This window comes from Manis pentadactyla, chromosome 7 (genome assembly GCF_030020395.1).
Source record: "Manis pentadactyla isolate mManPen7 chromosome 7, mManPen7.hap1, whole genome shotgun sequence".
Classification (NCBI taxonomy): Eukaryota; Metazoa; Chordata; class Mammalia; order Pholidota; family Manidae; genus Manis; species Manis pentadactyla.
In genome coordinates, this window is record NC_080025.1 from 3,713,059 (window position 1) to 3,732,950 (window position 19,892).

The 19,892-nt window shown below is 41.0% G+C and overlaps 2 protein-coding genes across 10 annotated transcripts in view; one reads left to right on the forward strand and one right to left on the reverse strand.

Annotated features, from left to right (window-relative positions):
- MCPH1 (microcephalin 1) overlaps positions 1-19,892 on the forward strand; it is a 190,415-nt gene that overhangs the window by 91,804 nt on the left and 78,719 nt on the right. The gene's annotated exons all lie outside the window — the stretch shown is intronic.
- ANGPT2 (angiopoietin 2) overlaps positions 1-19,892 on the reverse strand; it is a 50,731-nt gene that overhangs the window by 7,481 nt on the left and 23,358 nt on the right. For 3 of the 6 annotated variants that reach the window (XM_036898218.2, XM_036898222.2, XM_057505052.1), the window contains exons 2-7: positions 16,604-16,759; positions 13,158-13,279; positions 8,380-8,612; positions 6,320-6,450; positions 776-877; positions 86-252 (exon numbers count right to left, since the gene is read on the reverse strand). In XM_036898218.2, coding sequence (XP_036754113.2) covers positions 86-252; positions 776-877; positions 6,320-6,450; positions 8,380-8,612; positions 13,158-13,279; positions 16,604-16,759 — 911 coding nt within the window. The remainder of the gene's footprint in view (positions 1-85; positions 253-775; positions 878-6,319; positions 6,451-8,379; positions 8,613-13,157; positions 13,280-16,603; positions 16,760-19,892) is intronic. The other 3 variants (XM_036898219.2, XM_036898220.2, XM_036898221.2) reach the window with 3 other exon arrangements.

Sequence of the window (19,892 nt, forward strand, 5' to 3'; positions counted from 1 at the left end):
TCCTGGTTAGTACTATGGAATTTTCACTTTCTGAAATAATCACCCCAAAGCCTTTACATTTTTTCAGTTAATAAAATTGACTCACCTGTAATTGAGCTCTTCACTTGAGAGATAGAAGTGTTCGTACAGGGAGTAAGCCTCGTTCCCTTCCCAGTCTTTAAGGTGTATTTTAAGCACATAACGTTGTTTATTGGTCACTTGTGAAACAAATTCATTTCCCAGCCAGTATTCGCCTGAAGGGTTCCCAAAGCCCTGTGATCCGAGTTACAGAATTCAATTAACATCATTTATTTTTTCTCTGTGTATTTGAAATTAGCAGTCCATCAATTTAGCATGGAATAACTATCAGATATTCAGCAGAAATGCCTTCCTGCCCAGTGAAAATTTGGGGTCTCCCATATAAGAGAGTAAACTTCCAAGAGGTCAGTTTTAATAAACTGTTACTGAAAGAAAATTAGGATAATTAGAACTACAGAAACATGAGCATAAACAGCTAAGTTTGGAGGTGTGTAAAACACTATGAAACAGCTGGCTCACCGAAAAGTGTGGAGCTTGCCATTAAAAATAAGCCTGACGCTCACATTACCTTGTTTTGATACTGATAGGATAGCTCTAGAATGGGGAGACCGATACGCCAGTTAAAGAGAGCCTTTGGTTAAAAAAAAATTGTCAAAAATTATCAGTTACTTTTGGATGCGTGGTGAAGGTTCTGCAGATCTCGAAATTAGTTCTCACAAAGAAAATGATTTTCACATGGCTTAAAGAATATTCATACCACTTTATATTCTTTCCAAGTCCTCTGGAAGTCAACACTACCATCTTCTCGTCGCTGAATGATCGTCCACCCGCCTCCGCCGGTCTCCATGTCGCAGTAAGCCTGCCAATGGGACGTGCCGTTAGCGGGGAGCGTCAGAGACTTGGGTCTTCGTCTGCACTAACAAAAACAAGTACACGTAGACCCTACAGGAAGGCTCGTGCTGACAGGGCTCTCTGGGGCCAATCTTTGTGGTCCTCCAAGAACAGATGGTTTTAAGCTGGGAAACCACGAATTTTAAAATGATGGCAAAAAATAAACAGTAATAGAATATGGTGTGTTGATGAAAATGGGACTTTCATCATCTGTTTTAGGCTGACCCAAAGATTGCTGTTCCTGAGAAAGTCATCATGAGGGGGCTGCGTTACACGTAGGGCTTCCATGACTCCTGTTGTGTTATGCTGTGGGGCTGTTTGCTTCTTGCTTGTGGGATAAGAAGTTTCTGGGTTCACCCCACAGGATGAAGGCTCTGAGGTCCCCGTGTGCCCTGCACGATGAGCAAGGCCTGAGCCTGGCCCTGCAGTCCTACCCCGCAGATGATGACTTCAAGCTTCCCACTGCCCTTCTTCTCTTCCCGGCAATTTTGCTTTTAAATTTCTGCTTTTAAACTGGCTTGGTGGGTTTAAACTGTTCAGAACAGAGAATTCTTTCTTGGGCTAAGAGCATGAATGCTCAATTTCAACTCAGCTGGAGTTTTATTATGAAATTAAAAACCCCTGAAAATAAGATTACATAAATAGTTTTAAATAATGAGATTATAGTAGAATGAACAAGTTCTCCAGAAAGATCAATTTCCCAACAGCATACAAGTTAGTAAATATGAAAGTCAAGGTTCAAAACCAATTAGAAATATTCTTCCTTTGTTGTTTTCCTTGGTCTTTTGGGGGAATAATGGGGATAATCTTGGCAGAGTAAGTGTAAATGTGACCTGTCAGCATTTGTAAGTTAAAGCCCTAGAGAACCAAGCACACACCTAGACCCTTCCTTTCACTGCAAACAGCTACCTGGCGTCTCTTGGCTAATGGGACAGAGGGTTGTTAGAGCCCATCTCTGTCTAGGTTCCTCTCCACCTATACCCAGTCTCTCTCCATGGGGTCACTTGGCCTGCGTTGCTTTCCCTGATAATCCTCAAGTTTGGAAACATATGTTCCACTAAAGAAAATTACATTTATTTTAGGAATAAAATGATATCCCTGTTTTAACTTATGCAGACTTATAACACTGACCTGCTAAAGGTAACCCTTTATTAGTACCGTGCATTATTATTAATTACCAATTATCATTGCCACATACCACTCTGTTCCTTGCACTTTGCACATATTACCTGTAATCTCCCAGCAACTCGGCTGTAATATTATAATTCTGCATTTTTTAAGGAGAAAAGATTTAGTAAAGTTAGAGTAATTTGAGCAGAGTCATTCAGCTACTAGGCAGAATATAGGATTTGAGTAAGGTCTCTTTAATTCCTAATTCTGTAATGTTTCTTCTACTACACTGTGCTGCCAAAAACAGAAACTTGACCCTTTTGTTAATAGGCCAGAAGTCCCTCCACACAGCTCCAAGTCAGTTCATGAATAATAATGCCTGTGGTCCATAAAAACAGTCATTACTGCTCATTTATATTAATATCTTGTAGAAAACCCATTTAGTAAACTAGCTGAATAAGCTGCATTGGCCTGAAGAGTCATGTGTGCACAGAAGTTATTTGCCCTGCACCCTAAATACTAAACAGCATGCTGGTGGGTAGAAGGGATTGGAATGGTTCTCCGTGAACCTCTCCTTGTTCCAAGAATGTTTGATTCTTTGGAGTCGAAGTCACTACTATGAAGCTAGCAAAATCAGAGAGCAAGTTCATCTTGTTACGGAAGCCCAGAGTCAGGGCACTCAGATGGCTAAGAGTCACTGCTAGTGTGTAAGTGGTTTGAGCCGTACTGTTCTCGAACTCCAATAGGGACAATGATAAGATACTGGAACACTTCCTTAATATTACTTTGTCGGACGTGGACCACTATGTTTACCCCCGCACTATTTGCAATAGCCAAGATATGGAAGCAACCTAAGAGTCCATCAATAGATGAATGGATAAAGAAGATGTGGTACATACACACAGTGGAATATTATTCAGCCATAAAAAGAAAATAACCCCTGCCATTTACAACAACATGGATGGATCTAGATGGTATTGCGCTCAGTGCAATAAGCCAGGCAGAGAAAGACAAATACCATATGATTCCATCCATTTGTGGAATATAAAAACAAAGTAAAACAGAAGGAATAAAACATTAGTAGACTCATAGACTTTGACAGGTGACTAGCAGTTACCAAAGGGGGGACTTGTGGGTGGATGGGTGGAGAAGGTGAGAGGGATAAAGGGGCGTAACAATTCACAGTCACAATGTAAGTTGGTTACAAGGACGGTAGTACAGCATGGAGAATGATCAATGATTCTGTAACATCTTTCTACATTAATAGTAACTGCACTAGAGGCGGTGAGGATTTAATAATATGAGGAACTGTTGAACCACTGTGTCGCACATTTGAAACCAATGTAAGATTATGTATCATCAATACTTCAATTGACAAAAAGGAAATAAAAACAGAGCCTATAAAAACTGAAGTATTTTGGTTAATTAGGACATGAGACTTTCAGAGAAGGATGCTGTTCAAAGAGTCATCCACATGGCCAGAAGGTACTGAGTGAAAGTGATTAAGGAGATGAACTATGTGAGGATCAGAGAAGCAGGAGTCCTCAGGTAGTGCCCGGGCCTCATGGCTCCAGTGCCACCACCCTGCGGGCAGGTGTACTTGGCATTTACACGCTAGTGCATCATGCAGGGCCTGATCTCTTGCTCTAAGCCAGTGTCTTTCAGCAAATAATGCTCAATTTACATGTTGCGCTTCAGCTCTGAAGTCCTGGTGAATGGCTGATTAAACAGCAAACACGTAAACCTTAGGAGGCAGGTGTCCTGTGAAATCTAGGCAAGGAAACTATTATGTCTCCCACTAGCAACAGCAAATGCTAATGCTTCTGAAAAATGCCATCATGCAGTGTCTGTCTTATACAAAAACCAAAAGCATTCTTGAAAAAGAAAGTCGAAATATTTAGGCCCTTTCGGCAAAGATCTGCCCAAAGGGTGATAGAACCTTCTTTTTGTGAATTAAATGAACCAGGGCGACATTGGGTATTGCCATGCTGAGGAGCTGTTTCATAGGCTTTGGGGGCAGAAAACAAGAACAGCTCCTGCTCTGGGTGCCGCACCTCCACCATCACCTCAAAATTGCTCTTTAAGATGGGGGCTGGCATGTCACGTTGTCAATTAGGAAACCAAGGGCCCGCACAAGTTAGGTGACTTGCTATGAGGCACAGTTTGGCAGAACCAGAATTTATACCCCAGTCTGTCCAACTTTCTCTTCCTGGATCAGATAGTGAATTGTGCAGGCCTAGGTCTGAGGGAGAATCTAGAGTGACTTAATCTGGATCATTTATTTTGGAGATGAGGAAATTGAGGCTCTGAAAGGGCGTTGCTCCCTGCTGTGTAAATAAGTTATTTTTACTGCAAATTTTGAAAGGAATATAAATCCTAATGTTTCCAGCCATGACCATAGACTCATATCTTCCTGGGGTATTACATGTTTTCATCTTCTGCAGGGAGTTTCAGTGAGCCCATTGGGTTGATGGCATGCCCTGGGAACACTGCACTGAGTCAGAGCAATGTTTACAAAGCGGTGGTATGGCACTCGCCGGGCAAGGGTCCCTCTGGGTTTACGTCCGCAGTGCTCACATTGTCCTCGCGTCCTCTACCGTCCTCCTCCTTGTCCCCTGTGCCCCTGTTGTTAACTCTCTAGGCCAAGAGAGGCCAACCTCAGGTGACAGACAGCAGCGGACACAGAACAGTCCTGAAAAGCAGGTTGCAGAGGGCCCTGAGAGCCTTCGCCCCGCCCCGGGTCTGGCCATCGCTCCTTTCATCTGCAGAGACCAGTCGGGGTTGTTTTCCTCCCTCTCAGGGACTGTCCCTGAGGCGCTAGGGGCATTAACTGATTTTCAGGGTTGATTTAAAGCAGCATGCATGAATTAGAAAGATTTCTTTGTACAGTATTATCTGGAATAGCACAATGTTTATGTTTTAAATTCGTAATGAAGGTATATGTTACTGTTTCAAATTCCATGTCTTTAAACCCTTAATGCTTGTATTTTTAAAGTGTTTTTCTTCATTACCATGTTAAATACCAAGGATAATACTGAGTTCAAAGAGATAATACTTACAGGAGCCTCTAAAATTTCTGTTTTGATACAGTATCAAGTGCCTTTTCAATTTAAGTGTTTTCTTTGGTTCAGTGTGTAGCTATTTTTACAGTTAGATGCAAGAATATTTATGGACATTTAAAATATATATGCACTCATCTGATACTTTTATATAAGTCTCATGTAATACTATTTTACTTTATCAGCCTCTAAGAGAAGCCACATTGAAATGCTCCCTGGGGAAGCGAATTTTTGTTTTTCTAACATGTAAAACTCAGTGTGTCCTGAAGTGACTTAAGGGGCCACGCTCACTGAGAAACCCAGAATAGCCAAGGATACTTGAGTTAAGCTGCACACCAGCCTCTCCTGACGGTAGATTCCTGCTGTCAGTTGTTAGCTGAGCTCACACCTTGAGTTAAACCCCGTGTTCTTGGGAAGAGAATGAATGGCTCTCTTGGGTGGTGTTTTAAATCTTCCAGCCCACGTTAGATTGTCACGGTGTGACCTGCGGACTCCGGGGGGACCCTGAGGCCCTGTGGCAAGTCCACAGGGGGAAGCACGCCCATGATGACGCTAAAGCAGTCTCGGGCTTCTGCGCTGTGGAAGTCAGGGCCCCAGAATGAACCAAGGGGCCCGTCTGAGCCGACCCCGGAGTCACTACTCTTCCGTCACACACTGGCGTGTGGGGAGAAGCCAGTTTCACTTCAGGATGTCTTCGACAAAGCAGTAAAAAGTACTGATTTTATTAAACCTCTCCTGCTCAGAGCATGACTTTTTACTTTCTGTGTGGTGAAATGGGCCGTGCATGAATCACTTCTGCACACTAACAGGCCATGGTCATCTTGAAGAAAAGCTCTGTGATTGGTTTAGTGTGAGCTGAATGAACCCTTTTTAAATTTTCGATGGAATAACACTGTTAATTGAAATAACAATTGAAAGACAAACTATAGTTACTTGAACTCTGGTATTTGGAAGATATCATCTTTAATATTAATGAAATGAGTGACACGTACTCAGGAGAACAACTGGTATGCATGGTTAAGCCAAATGCAAGGAGAAGATAGATATATACATAAGACAGGTGTCACATCGTTTGTCCGCAATGTCCGTGTTCTGTGTGCAGGGATGGGACCTGGAGGCCTAGGCAAGTGCTTGGTGTGAGGGAGACAGTGTTCGTCATCTCTGCTGGGGGGGGGGTTCCAGGTGGGGGAACTATGCTCCTGAAACAACCTATTTACAGCCGGTGGGGCCTGACACCTTACCTTTATCTCCTCTGTGGAATTGGGGAATGTTAGCGTGTAGATGCCGTTGGTAGTTAGCCCGGATTTGAATGCTTCCGCGCAGTCTCTGAAAATGTTTTGTTCTTCCTTTGCGCCAAATGAGCTCTTAGCTGCTTTTAAAAAATAGGAAAATATTTAAATGAATTCCTGAAAAATTTAGATAAAAATTCATTATTTTGAGGTTCACCCATTTGATAAGTTTAACTACATTTGAATCCTTACAAGTAGCAAGGACACGCCAGTTTTTTAGCCTTTCCAAAGAAGTTACTCTTTTAACCCATTTCGTATTAATTCTCAGATAGTTACCAGTAATCCATGCCTCCTTTTTACTTGCCATCAACTAACTACATGAAATGTAGGTACCTCACTAACAGCTGTAGTAAACTACTGCTTTTTAAAAATCTCCCACCTTGAGTTGAATCAGATAAAGTTGTTAGAGAATAAAAAATGACTCAGCCAATAAGAGTGTTACCTCCACAGTAGCTGAACCGTGGAGCCTGGTAGCCTCCTTCCCTCCTAAGCCTTGGTATGTATTTCTTTCTTTCTTTTTATAGCTCTGAGGCCAAGTCTTTATACATTTCTTTAGATCACTGGGTAAAGACATTAGGTACTCTTTGGGTTTTTAACATGTCCCATAATAGTTTGTGTTAAAAAGGAACCTGGCATTTATTTATTTGTGATTATGAAATTTCTTCCTCTAAGGCTAAAATTTCTGGTACTATGAAATTCCTTCAAATTTTTATTCTGCTCTCAGCATTTAGACTTCCCAATCCATTTTTTGCCATATTAAGAAAAAAAAGTGCGTGTGTGTGTGTGTGTGTGTGTGTGTGTGTGTATTTTCGCAGGTGTGTGTATACACGTCATTCTACCAAAGCATAAGTGTCTGGACTAGAGGGTGTGGGTGTGCAGCAGACAGACAGGCCCCCCCTCCTGTCAGTGGAGCACGTGGGGGCCGTGGAAGCCTGTCCTTGCTAAGGTCCCCATCAGGATTTGAGCTATACAATTTTCTCTTCTTTGGCTCATCAAAGCTAACACGTCATACTCTCTTACTCCCACCAGACATCACATGATTGTCTTTTCCATTTCTATGACTGAAAAAAATGTGATTTTTCTAAATTACAAGATTGTGGAACTTTAGTTGGAAGGCACATACCGCAAACTGGCTGCCCATTGTGAAAACTGCCACAGAGCGTCAAGATTGTATGTTTTTGTTTGTTTCCTTCTTCTAAGTAGAAACCTTGTTTAAGTGTTTCTATTAAAATTGGAATAACTACATGAATGAAGGAAAATGTGAGAACATGTTTCTTAAGAAAGTAAAGGATGTCTACATGATTCCTCTGTAAAGTATATTTGTGTCAAACAAAGGAAGGTTGAAATGATATTATTAAATAAACCATAGTGAGAACTAGGTCCAATTTGTTTAAGAAAGGCACTTAAAATGTAAATGTCACTAATTGTATATTACGTCTCTCATCAATGACAGACAATGCCTCCCTTCTTCCCCCTAATATTTATGAGAAGCCAAAAGGTAGAACAGCAATAAAGACAGCAAAACAGATGTAAGGATGGGGCCTGTGAAGGGAGTCAGCATTTTTGAGTGCCAGTTTTAATGCCAGTTACCAGAGTATTATCTCATGTAATTCGCATAACAGTCCTATGGGTCTAGTATTGTTTTTCCCCCTTAAAAAATAAATTGAGGTCGACTGTGGTGTAGTCCCTTGCCCAGATCATACATTTAGCTAATGGTAGAGCTAACTCAAAGTAGGCCTTTGGAGCCCATGAACCTAAAGTATGTTTTTGGGGTGTGTTGCCTATTAATAATTAATTAGTTATAAATATATATTCCACTTCCCCCTCTTCATCCCCCTCCTCTTTAACTGGGTCTGTACTGAGATCCAATAAAGCTTTCACATGAAGTATGTAAGAGAAACAGTGCCTTTTCTGAAAGATGAGAGGTTTTTTTTTTTTTAGAATTTTGAGAGTTTCACTGACTAACAGCAATTAAGATTGAAGAAAAAAATGTATGTATAAATTTTACTTACAGTTTGATGTTGATATCACAGTCAATAAATTGTGAACTGTCTCCATGAGTTCATGTTGCTGCTTTTGGAGAACCGAGTTATTCACTGTAGCCACGACTAACTGTTTCTCAAGTTCTTCAATGATGGAATTCTGCTTGGATACTAACACCTGGAGCTGGTCTTTCTCTTCTTTTATTGACCGGAGTTGAACTATATGCTTGTCTTCCATGTCTAGTACTTTCTTTTCTAGGAAACTTGTAAAGGGAAATAATTGTTAGCAAAGGGTTTTCTGATTGCCATCAAAGCCAAGTGCTTTATAAACACCTAAAATATAATATGTTGTATAATTCTCATGCAGTCTTTTTTTTTTTTGAGAGGGTATCTGTCATATTTATTGATCAAATGGTTGTTAACAACAATAAAATTCTATATAGGGGACTCAATGCACAATCATTAATCAACCCCAAGCCTAATTCTCAACAGTCTCCAATCTTCTGAAGCATAACGAACAAGTTCTTACATGGTGAACAAGTTCTTACATAGTGAATAAGTTCCTACATGGTGAACTCATGCAATCTTTTTTATCTATTGAGTTTCTACTTCTTCAAGGCACTCTGTTAAAATGTCAAAGGATTTATAAATTAACAAGATGTTGCCACAGCTCTGAAGAAGCCCTCAAACTTGCTGAGAGTGAATAGGTAGGTAGAACATAGACAGGACGTAGATACAAGGAGGAAGTATGCCAGTGAAAGCGTAAGGTCTGTAACCGGAAGTCACCACAGAGTGTGTGGAAGACCGTTGTCTTACCGAAGAGAAGCATGGGCCATGGGAAGGTGCCCTCACGTAGGGGGGCACATGTGGACAGCACAGAGAGCCGGGGCTGAGAACTTCAGCTCTGCACAAGACCACCTTTGTCACTGGGGCAGGCCATCCCCCTCTGGGTCTTAGGTGTATGTCTGTCTGAGTGAATATGCACCCATAGAAAGAAATCTCTACCTAAAACGAAGGCATTAGATTCGATGATTATCTCTGGGGCACCTTCTAGTTCAAATAGCCTGTAAGTCTATTACGCGTTTTTGGGGCGGTAGCATTTTCTGAATCTTTAACCCTGCAGATGTTACTCAACCAAGGAACTCCCTATTATAGATCTTACCTACAAGCACTAACAGGCAGTATGAGTAATTACTATTAGAAATTCAGTTGCAGCTCTTAAATTTACCCCAGCCTGGTGGTCCCTATAGGTCAGTGTATGGCAATCAGGGTGCTGTCAGGACCCCAGGACAGAAATCATCTGTCACTGTAGCACATTTAGTTGCATGAGACTTTCATCAGTTTTACCATATCCACTTTCAACTGTTATTTCTTAATCTTGTTCCTGATATCAGCTTATTTTTTTAAAGCTGTCATCTTCACTAACTTAAAAATTAAGATGACTTTCCATAAGCATAAGACAACATAGAAATAAATGCATGAAGTTTTTGTTTTCTACCTAAAATTATTTCTGGTACATCAGCATATAGGCACCCCACTTTGGAAACACTCCTACAACACTCAACCTAACACAATCAACATGGAATACATGGGGCATTTTAAAATCATTGATGTGTACTGCTGAAATTTGTTAGCAGACTCTCTTTTGTTGCCTTTAACAGGAGGCATAAAAGAAAGACTGGGCCCTCACACAGTCCAGGGTGTGAGCACTCCAGGGTAGATGTCAAACAAGACAGAGCAACTTTAGTCTCTTTAGTCTCCAAAAACTGTAGCAGTATAGCTCCAGAGGGCAGTCATCTCCTGATCTAAAAGACTTAATCTCAAAATTAAATACAAACACGAATTGAAGAGTTAAGCCCAGCATCCAGTTATCCCAGACCAGACTGGTTCCAAGAGCAGCACCCTGGAATGAGTGCAGAAGCTCTGATCACTGCACTGAAAGCTCTGATGAGCCCCAGAAATCATATTCTGGAGCAACATTTTGCAAAATACAGATCAGGACCTGTTGACTGGCTTATGAAATCAATTTAGGGAGTTGTAATCACCATTGTTTTAGTTAAAGGAAATTAAACAAATGGGGTAAAACAGAAGACGGTAGAGTGTAGATTCATAGCAAGAAGTCTGCACATTGCAACAGATACCAAGGTCACTAGTAATGGGGGCAGAAGAGGGAAGCAGAGGCTTGGGGCTTCTCTGTGTGATTTGAAATGTTGCCCTTTGGCATCTCCTTTGGTTTTCTGACACAGAATGATCAATTTGATCATCACCCTAAAAGTTGGACTTAGGAACTGCTTAATTTGATATTAACACAATTCATGGTCATTTGAAAAGTGTGGGGAAATATCCTGTGTCGGCAGAAATATCAAGGCTGGATCCTGGTTCTTCGATGAGTTTTTATCGCCTCTCTCCAGAGGGGACAGGTTCAGCGGCAGCACTCTCCAGTAACAGCCATTTAACAATAGTCACATATGAATTGAACTGGTACAGGTAGCCCCTAAATTAGTCACTTATTTTGAGAAGAAAAAAAAAAGAATGATAAAATGAAAAGGCACATAATTGTCAACATTTGCTAGTGAATCTGAGTTGTTGTGTTAATGTGTGATTTTCAGAAAACTGTCCACCATGGTAAGTCTTTGCCTTCATTTGAAACTATTCCACATAGGAAGCAGTTGCACTTTGGGGGAATTATTGAAGATAGTTTGAAATAGGGTTTGTCAAATGTACAACACATTCACAAGTATTTTTTGTGATGATGTTCTTGCAAGAGAAAACCTAGGCTAGTCAACATTTAAGGCACCTTAAAACACAGTATGCAGGCTCCCTGAGAGACGGGAAATCCTCAGCACAGTTTTTTTACTTTTACTTCTTCACAGTTATTCATGAAAAAAACCTTATTATTGTCCTTTCATATAACATTTTTGACAAAGGAGAATATGGTTTTTGCAGCTACTAAAAAGATGATTCTTCCTGTAGGTACAGACTTGGTACATACAGTTTTTGTGATAAGTCAGCTGTTAAAAGCTGTGCCTTCAGTATCTGTACTAATGTGTATCCTCTGGCAGGTGGTTCAGAAACAGTTCTTCTGCCTGTTATATGCAGCCAAGGGAAATACCTGCAGTCCAAGCCATGTGCCTTTGCTGTTGCAAGTCACATAAACTTTGAGTTTGTCAGATATGGGTGACAAGGTGGTTTTATGGAGAAAATGTGATGTTTAAGTTTAATTTCATATGAAACTAGACACAAGTTACTGGAAAAGTACATTATTGCTCAATGTAGCTTAAACTGGGGAGAAATATGAAAGATTTAGTGAAAAAAATGTGAAGGATCATTTAAACAATAATCAGAAAATACAAGCTACCACATGGGTGGAATTCAGTGTTTTATACAATGTAAAGCTTTAACATATAAAAAAAGTCATCAAATTATGAATGATCGAAAAATGTAGAGAAAGTTGTTGATTGTATTTCAGAGCAACTCAACCTGGCTTTGTGTAACAAAGTCTGCTTGTAGTAAGTGAAAAATATTAAGCAGTGTGTCAGAACGTGGGAAGAAGATTCATATTTTCCTAGGCAAAAGGAAGTATGATTTGATGGATATTTATAAATATGTTGAATTTGGGGCAACATGACCAGCATATTTAACTGATAAGTGTAGCAAGCATTGTAGCAGACTAAATTAGGAACCCAAGGTGTGAACAATGTTCAGGACTAGCATGTGTTCAACAAACGACGTGTCCCAGGTTCCACAGACATGATTTTAGGGTGAGCAACAAAGGCCCAGCTGCCGTATCTTCCAGCATTACTGCAGCGGAGGGAAGAGAGCATTATTCAGTGAGGCCATTTTAGTAAAATGAAATGAGAGAGATTGTGCTTTTATTTACCTTGCAGAAGATAAAACGTGAAACATTAAAGAAAAATATTTGGATTAAAAAGTCTCTTTGCTTTTCAAAATCTTAAATCAATAATGAGTTCAGCATGTTACCCAAAAAAGTAGAAAAAATTATTTCAACTTAATTCTAACAGAAAAGAATGACTATAAGACAATCAATTTGTCATCATTTTTGGTTAAGAATAAAGAATTATTTAATCGAAATTATTTAATTCTGAAAACGAGCATAATTGTCTGACTGTGCTCCATGTCATACATATGTGTCTTGATTAGAAACAAGAAAATAACCACACCAGGTATGTGAATATAATTATCCTCCTATGTCCCCAAGTAGAATAAACCTATGAAAACAATCTCCATCGATCACCCATAATTTTTTGTTTTTGTATTGTTTTCTTGGGATTTTTCTATGTTTAAGTATTAATCATATTTCATATAAACTTTGTTTTACTTTATCATATGTTTTAAGAGTATCATGTAACGTGCATTGGTTTGCAGTATGAGTGTAGCCTTCCTGGTGTATCATTTCACATCAGGAAAAATTAAGTCCCCAGAGGCCGAGACTTGGTAAAGTTAGTATTAAAATGCCCAGGCCGGTGTTCATTGTACACCACAACCCTGCGGGTGTCTTTCCATAGATCAGCGTGCATACTGTCGGCGGCAGAGTTTAGATGATGACCACGAGAATCTTTAAGGGGCCAGAGAATGAATAACCAAATTGGGGGTGTCTGAGAAGCGCAGCTGCCAGCCTGCTCCTCCAGAGCTGCGCCCCACCGTCCCCTCTGAAGGTTTCTGGTCCTCACGCGCTATGTTTCAGCCCTTGGGAAGCCATGCTTATGATTAGTAGTCGCATGAACTGGGCTTTCGTATCTAGGAAGTGTGCGATTATGGAGTATACATTTTTTTTGCACTTTAAGTACCTGTTCTTATCTTGCAGTTTGTTAATTTCACTGGTCTGATCCAAAATCTGTTTCTCCAGTTTGTTTGTGGAAAGGGAATGTTCCAGAAGCTGAAGCTCAAGTCTCGTTGTCTGATTTAATACCTAAACAGAACAAAATAAAATTCCTGTTTATCATTTTTTTTTAATACATGTAACTTCCTTTTAATTAAGTTATCTAGATTCTAGGAAAACAGAACTAAAACATTATTTATTTACCAAAGTATCTTATTCTGGCACAATTTTCATTCTCAGCAAAGGCTTGATGTCCTGGATCACACTGGAGTGTGTGATACTTTTCTCACGACGTCGTTATTTGAGAAAGCGCTTAATAGTTCTGGGCAATGGTGTTTCTGTCAAATCATATAATGTCATTTTTCTTGTTCCGCCATGTTCTGTCATTTCTTTTCACACAGTGAGACAAGTGGGAGTAAAAATTGGTCATATGTAATGTATCAGAACTTGTTCACAGGTGAAAAAAGTTTTGCCTCTGCTCAGAGCAAAATGGCTTTTCTCGTACCTCCTTGCCAGCGGACCTCTGACTAAAAGTCACGTGCTTCCGTGCTGTAACAGTATAGCTCATTTTTAGCTCAGTATTTCCTAGTCGTATGCATTCATTGTATGCAGTAAAAATATTCGGTTGTATGCAATAAAAAATAGCCTTTTATTATTTTTCTATTTCTCTTTTTCCTATTTTAAAAATCCCATCCCCCAGTTAGGAAGCAATAACACCTCTATGTGAAGTGGGAACAGTTTTGCTTTGCGGTCCTTTCTGACATACACCATGCGCAGCATTGCTGTTCCCATTGTGTTCAAACAGCTTTAAGGGTGAGTTCTGCCACATTTGGCTGCCTTTTAGCAGGAAGAATCCATTACTCACATCCTCTGTGTCATGGTTATTCAGGACGTGACGTCATGTGTGAGTGTTGCCCAGGAATAGGGGTCCTTGAAAGAATCATTGTTTGCTCGGGGTCTGTGTCATTGACAGCAGGCTCAGCGTGGCCCCGCCGTGCAGGCCGAGGATCGGTCTAGGCCATGGTCAGAACTGGATGAGTTCATGCCATGAGCCTTCTTCTGCAGGTGGATAAAAGGCCTTGGCCAACATGGGGGCTGAGTTTTAATATTAACACCTGGAATATAGATTAGGCCTAAATATTCTTTGGGCCCAAACATTCTATGTTGGTTATTGCTGAAAAGAACTGGAAACTCGTGGCTTTTATTTAACTCCTAAGGGCAAACAAAGTAAGTTCAGTGGGGGAAAGGTGGGGTGGCGGGGTACAGGCTCCGGCTGATCCAGGACCAGTTACCATGTTTCTCCATCACTTTTCAGAGGGCGTCCAGCTGCAGGTGGCTGATGTATCCAGATCAGGTGGGGTCTCTTAGCTCTAGGATCTCAGACCTCCAACCACCCCTCACTGCCCCATGTAATAGTCTCTCACTCTGACAGGCTAGAAGAATCTTGCTTCTAATCAGAAATTGTCATGTTTGTATTTAAATCTGTTTCACATAGTAACTGTTCAGCAAGTGCCTCAAATAGGTTGGGTGTATATTGGGTCCTTTGATGTCCTTGCTTAGGTTCAGCCATTTCGGTATGTTTACTTAGATATTTGAGGCTGTTTTCTTTCCAGCCATTTTCCTATTTTCCTGTTTTCCTGTATCACATTATACCTAGTTTCACAATAGACACATTGAAAAATCATGTGACCCAACAAAAGCTCATTAAATGCTAATAAATCTGACTTACATAGGCCGTAGTGAAGGTTTACAGTATTGCCGTGTGTTGCACTTTATTATTATCATCTGAAAACATTGTAGTTCCGGGACATTTTTCAGAAGCATTCGATTGCCCACCAGTTTCACTACCAAGACGTGACTTGAGCGTTACTAACTTATTTTAATAATTGACCAAGGATATATTGATACATTTCCTTTAAAATTGTATCTTATCACTTTTAGCTTTTATTACCTCTTGGGATTACAGTTTCCAGTATCTTGTGATCCATGATGTAAAATATTTGTGTTTTCCCTAAACTGTTCTGATGTTGTGGGAAGATTTGATAAGCAAATAACTTCTTATCGTCTCCTCAGATATAAACCTTTTATCCAGAGTAACAGGTGAAACATTAAAAGTTATCAATAACCAAACAACAACAACAACAACAACCTTTTATCCCTGTACCACTTCCCTGCCATTTTCTCTACCTCCCCCAGCGGTTCTTAGGAAGACAGCGGAAGAACACTGTGCCATCCTAGACGGGCTCTTCCTGCTGTCGGAGCCTCTGCTTTCTCCTGCCTCGCATCCCTCCCTCCCAGGATGCCTGCCATTTCTTGGTCCTTTCCGCTGAGCTAGTACATAGGAATAATATGTGGTGGGAATCGTTTACAGTTAACTCTCCTCTTTTTTTTGAGCGTTACATACAGCTCAGAGTAGGAAGGTACAAACTTCCTAAGCCTATAGAGAAGGCAGAACTAGGAGCCAGAAAGCCGATTCACCAGCAACGAGGGTTGAACTTGGAGCATCTCCATAAATTCCACCAAGAGCACTTTTTTTCCCCACATTGAATATTCTTACTAGGTCACATGTTGTGTGTCATTTAACGTGACTCTGGAATTTAGCGTGACCCTGGATGAATTCTGGTATAATGTTCACTCCTCTGCTGTTATGCTTACACTATTTCCATATTTCATACTGTCAGCCAGGACTCACGGGCTCCCAGCAGTTGGTCGTCTGACCCAGCTCTCCTTTGACAGTTCAAACCGCTGTGGCCCAGGGAAGCTGAGTGTCCCGCCCAGACACATCTGGTTAATGGGGGAACTAGAACCATCCAGAACTCAGGGTCTTGTAAGGGTTAAACGCGCTTTGTGCTATAACTGCTTCTGCTTATAAACTCTTTGCTGCTTTCGCTATAAACTCATACCACAAGTTGTATAAGCTCATTATAGAAAATCATTTTTGAAAAGCATCTGTGAGAAATAATACATGTCTGTGAGACTCTTTTCAAAATCATTTTGAAAAGAGTCTTCTTTCACTCAAAGTGAGGTTTAAGGACAAAGTTTTTAGCATTTGGCTCTTCATTTCTTAAATGCACAAAAGAGTTCAGGATGTAGACATGGAAAATATATCTGGAGTCCAGAAAACACCAGGGAGGCGGAGCAGCACTTATCGTGTAGTCAAGAATGAGCAATACGGACATGATTTGAGGGCCCCTAGAGAATAATGTAATTTAACCTCAACATTGAAAATGAAGATGTATTTACTGATCGTAAATCCCCATCTAGCCACAAATTGTTAATTTCTTATCAAGTCTTTCTTTTTTCTGCTCTATTTGAGATTTCTTTACTTTCCCTTTATTTCACTAAGTAACCACGCAGCACGATTTTGTGCTAGGGTTTATGGGGCTGGACCGTGTTTTCCGCTGCGTCACTCACTTGGGCTTCCACGTCTGTCAGCTTCCGGGTTTGCTCTGCTGTCTGGTTTAGCAGGCTCGTTCCGATCTCCAGCATCACCGCGGTCTGATTCTGCACTGCATTGTGCTGCATCTCTACCATTTCTTTTTTCATGTTGTCCTGGATATAATTCTCAAGCTAGGAATAGAACAGGTGACAGAAAGGCAGTCATGAGTCAGATGATCAGAAATCCCATTCCTAAATGTTTTCCCTTGCCTTTAAAACATCTACTGCAAGACCTGTGCCTTGCCCTAGGTTTGACATCTTGGGGCTTTTCTAACACTAATACAGTAGAATACAGCGTGATTTTGTGTTGACTCAATGTCTGGCAGCTCAGTACATCACGGGCGGGAGAGAAGCTGCTTGTTGTTCAGGGTGTCTAGAAGTCCACACCAAGGCAGGTGAGGGCGGTGGCGGGGCCTCTGCACAGAGCTGGGCAGACAGCCGAGCAGTCCAGGGGGAGGCCGTGGGGGCTCTGCTGCCTTGTGCCCATTCAGCCCAGCTGAAGCTCTGTCCGCGTTACACAGGAAATGAGAATTTGGTTCTAAGGAGCGTCACTGTTTCTGCCACAGCCAGACTTGCGGTTTCTTGAAATCCAGACTTTTGAAGACTCTCTGAGATAGTGTGAGCAAGGGTGCACCTTTGGACTCCCCATAATAACAGAAGCCCTCAGGTCCACATTCCGAGTGCACCCCACTTCCCTCTCACTGAGTTCATCGCATACCTGACCTGTTAAGTTTTTCTTAACATGTATTATTTCCACGATGTCATCACTTGGTCTACCAGGCAGTGCTACACTAGTCTAGTCAGCATGTCATGAGCCAGTCAAACCGGCGGCCCCGGGGTTACTTCGGACGATGGTCGTGCGTACTCCCTCACATAGTAGCTAAGCAAGAGTGACGAGGCTGGTTTCACTGCAAGACGCATAAACACATGTCTTTGGCAGTAAACTTATGTAAATAATCATAAATGCAGACAGCCAGGTGTGTGGGAAGGAGTATGTGGCCTTCAGGCCAGGGATACCCGCCTCCGTGTTTTACTTTGACTCTTAAAGTCACTAAACTTTGGAGTGCCCCAGTGTCCTCATGTATAAAGTAGGGTTTCTGATTAATCAGAGAAGTGTTTCCAGGATTCATTACACTATGCTTTTAAAGTCATTGCGCATGCATTGATTTCAGGTACTTAAATCTTCATTCCCTTTCCTCATGATCCAGTGATGAGAACCGTGATTCCATTCATTGGTCCAAACTATAGGCTCAAGGATACAAACCCTGTGCCTATTCTTTCACATAGTTATAACTCAAATCTTTTATTAAACTGAATAATTGAAAGCTGGTTATAAAACTACCTGTAGTGCCATTCTTTAAAACTTGTAATTCTCTGAAGAGAAGCCATTCATAGAGCTAGTCATCCAACATAATTTCTCCTAAAATGTTAGCCATTAAGTAAGTAATTCTGAAATTCTGCCTGTAAGAGTGAGAAAATGCAGTGGGATGGGCAGAGTTTTCCCTGGAGAGTTCAGGGGCTTCTTTCTTGGTACAGTTTATAAATTGTGTCTGGAGTGGTGTTATGAGGCCTTGGATCGGCGTTGGAACCGTAAGGTTACTGCTTGCATCGCTTGCTTGACGTCAGCTCTGCCCCTGCCCCACCTGTGCACCCGGCCTCCATCCAGGCTGTTGCTTTGATGGTTACCATCACTCCCCGGTTCTTCAAATAGCAAGAAACCCGACAATTATTAGAGTTCTGATCATTTGTAAAATCTTGTACTTGAAGCCTTTACTTCTCAGTATGAATCAAATAGATTAGACAACTATAAAAAATCAGGAACAATTACTTGCCTGTCCAACAAGCATTTCTAATACAGACTTAAAAGCTGTAGAGCGATGCCCTGTTAACCCTTTATTAACTTGCTAGTGCTCACTAGCCCAGGCTTTCTATCAGCTACACTCTTTCCTAATTCATTCTTTTCTTCCCTTCCCCTGCTTTGTGAACTTGTATGATTTAAATGTACAGTCCGAAAGAGCTTATAGATGGAAGTCAGTACCGTCTCCTTGTTCTCTCACGCACATGCTCACTCCCTTGTCACCACGGGAGTAATGGAATTTTTGAGGTTGAAGTTAAAGCCGTGTAAGTCATCCAGAGGACTTGTCTTAGTTACTCTTAACACCCAGCAAAGATAATATTTAGAAAGCCTTATTCTGGGAAGTTTGGAACTACGAAAGATACACTCAAGCTGGAGTTTGGTTTGAGTCCATACTCTGAAGTAATAATTTACAAAGTAGTATAAATAACAGTTTTAATCTTACTGATTTCAGTAAAAATGATTCTATCTTTTGTCACTCCAGGTCACATAATTAGAAGGGGGAAGTGAGTACTCTTAACTACTGGGTCAAATGTGGTTACAGCCATCAAGGGATATGAAAGGGTTGTTTATTATTTGGCATTTTTAAAGCCAAGTTCCATGTTAAAATTAGACTTAGGAAGTTTAAAAGACATAAAAGACCTAATTTTTTTTTTAAAGCAAAATTTCTTAACTTTATGCCATATTTTTTTCTAAGCTTGAAAACAATAGGATGCAAAATGCTGGCTATGTCACTGTTTTTCAGGATGACAAAGTAAATGTATGTGGTGGTATGTGTGTGTGGTTGATCTTACATTGAAGCAAATGACAGATGTATGTATACATGTGATGTATATGTATAGCTATTGTGTATATATGTGTATAGTGTCTGTATACAATGTATACACCTAAATAACATAATACTCTATTTGATACCAACCCTGTTGCTCACTAAATGAAGTCTTTGGGAGAAAAACAGAAGTATTAGACATCTTGTTTGTGTTGATTCTCAAAAAGATTTAGGCTCTCACACTTGAGATTGGTGAAAACAAATGAAGACTTTACGAGAAATGGGTGATATGACCGTTGAGTGCTCTTCAAGAGCAAAGAAGATGGTATTTAGTCCCAGAAATAAGAGTGAAAGTAACACGCACATAGGTGATGTGCGTTGATGGCTTCTGAAGTCTCAGCCGCTGCGTCCTGCCTTGCTGAGGGCTGCCGGGGCCCCGTGCTTCAGGCGCCTCTGAGCCCTCACTGCCTGTGAGCAGACCAGGGCTCTGCGCAAGGCCACAGCACGTGCCTCTTCACAGCCCCACAGTGGGTGTGAGTGTGCCCTCCCACTTCCGGGGTTCGCAGTGCCTTGAAACAGACAGACCACCTACCATACAGTTAGGGAAGGGGAGGGGCTCATTTTTACTAACAGAAACGCCT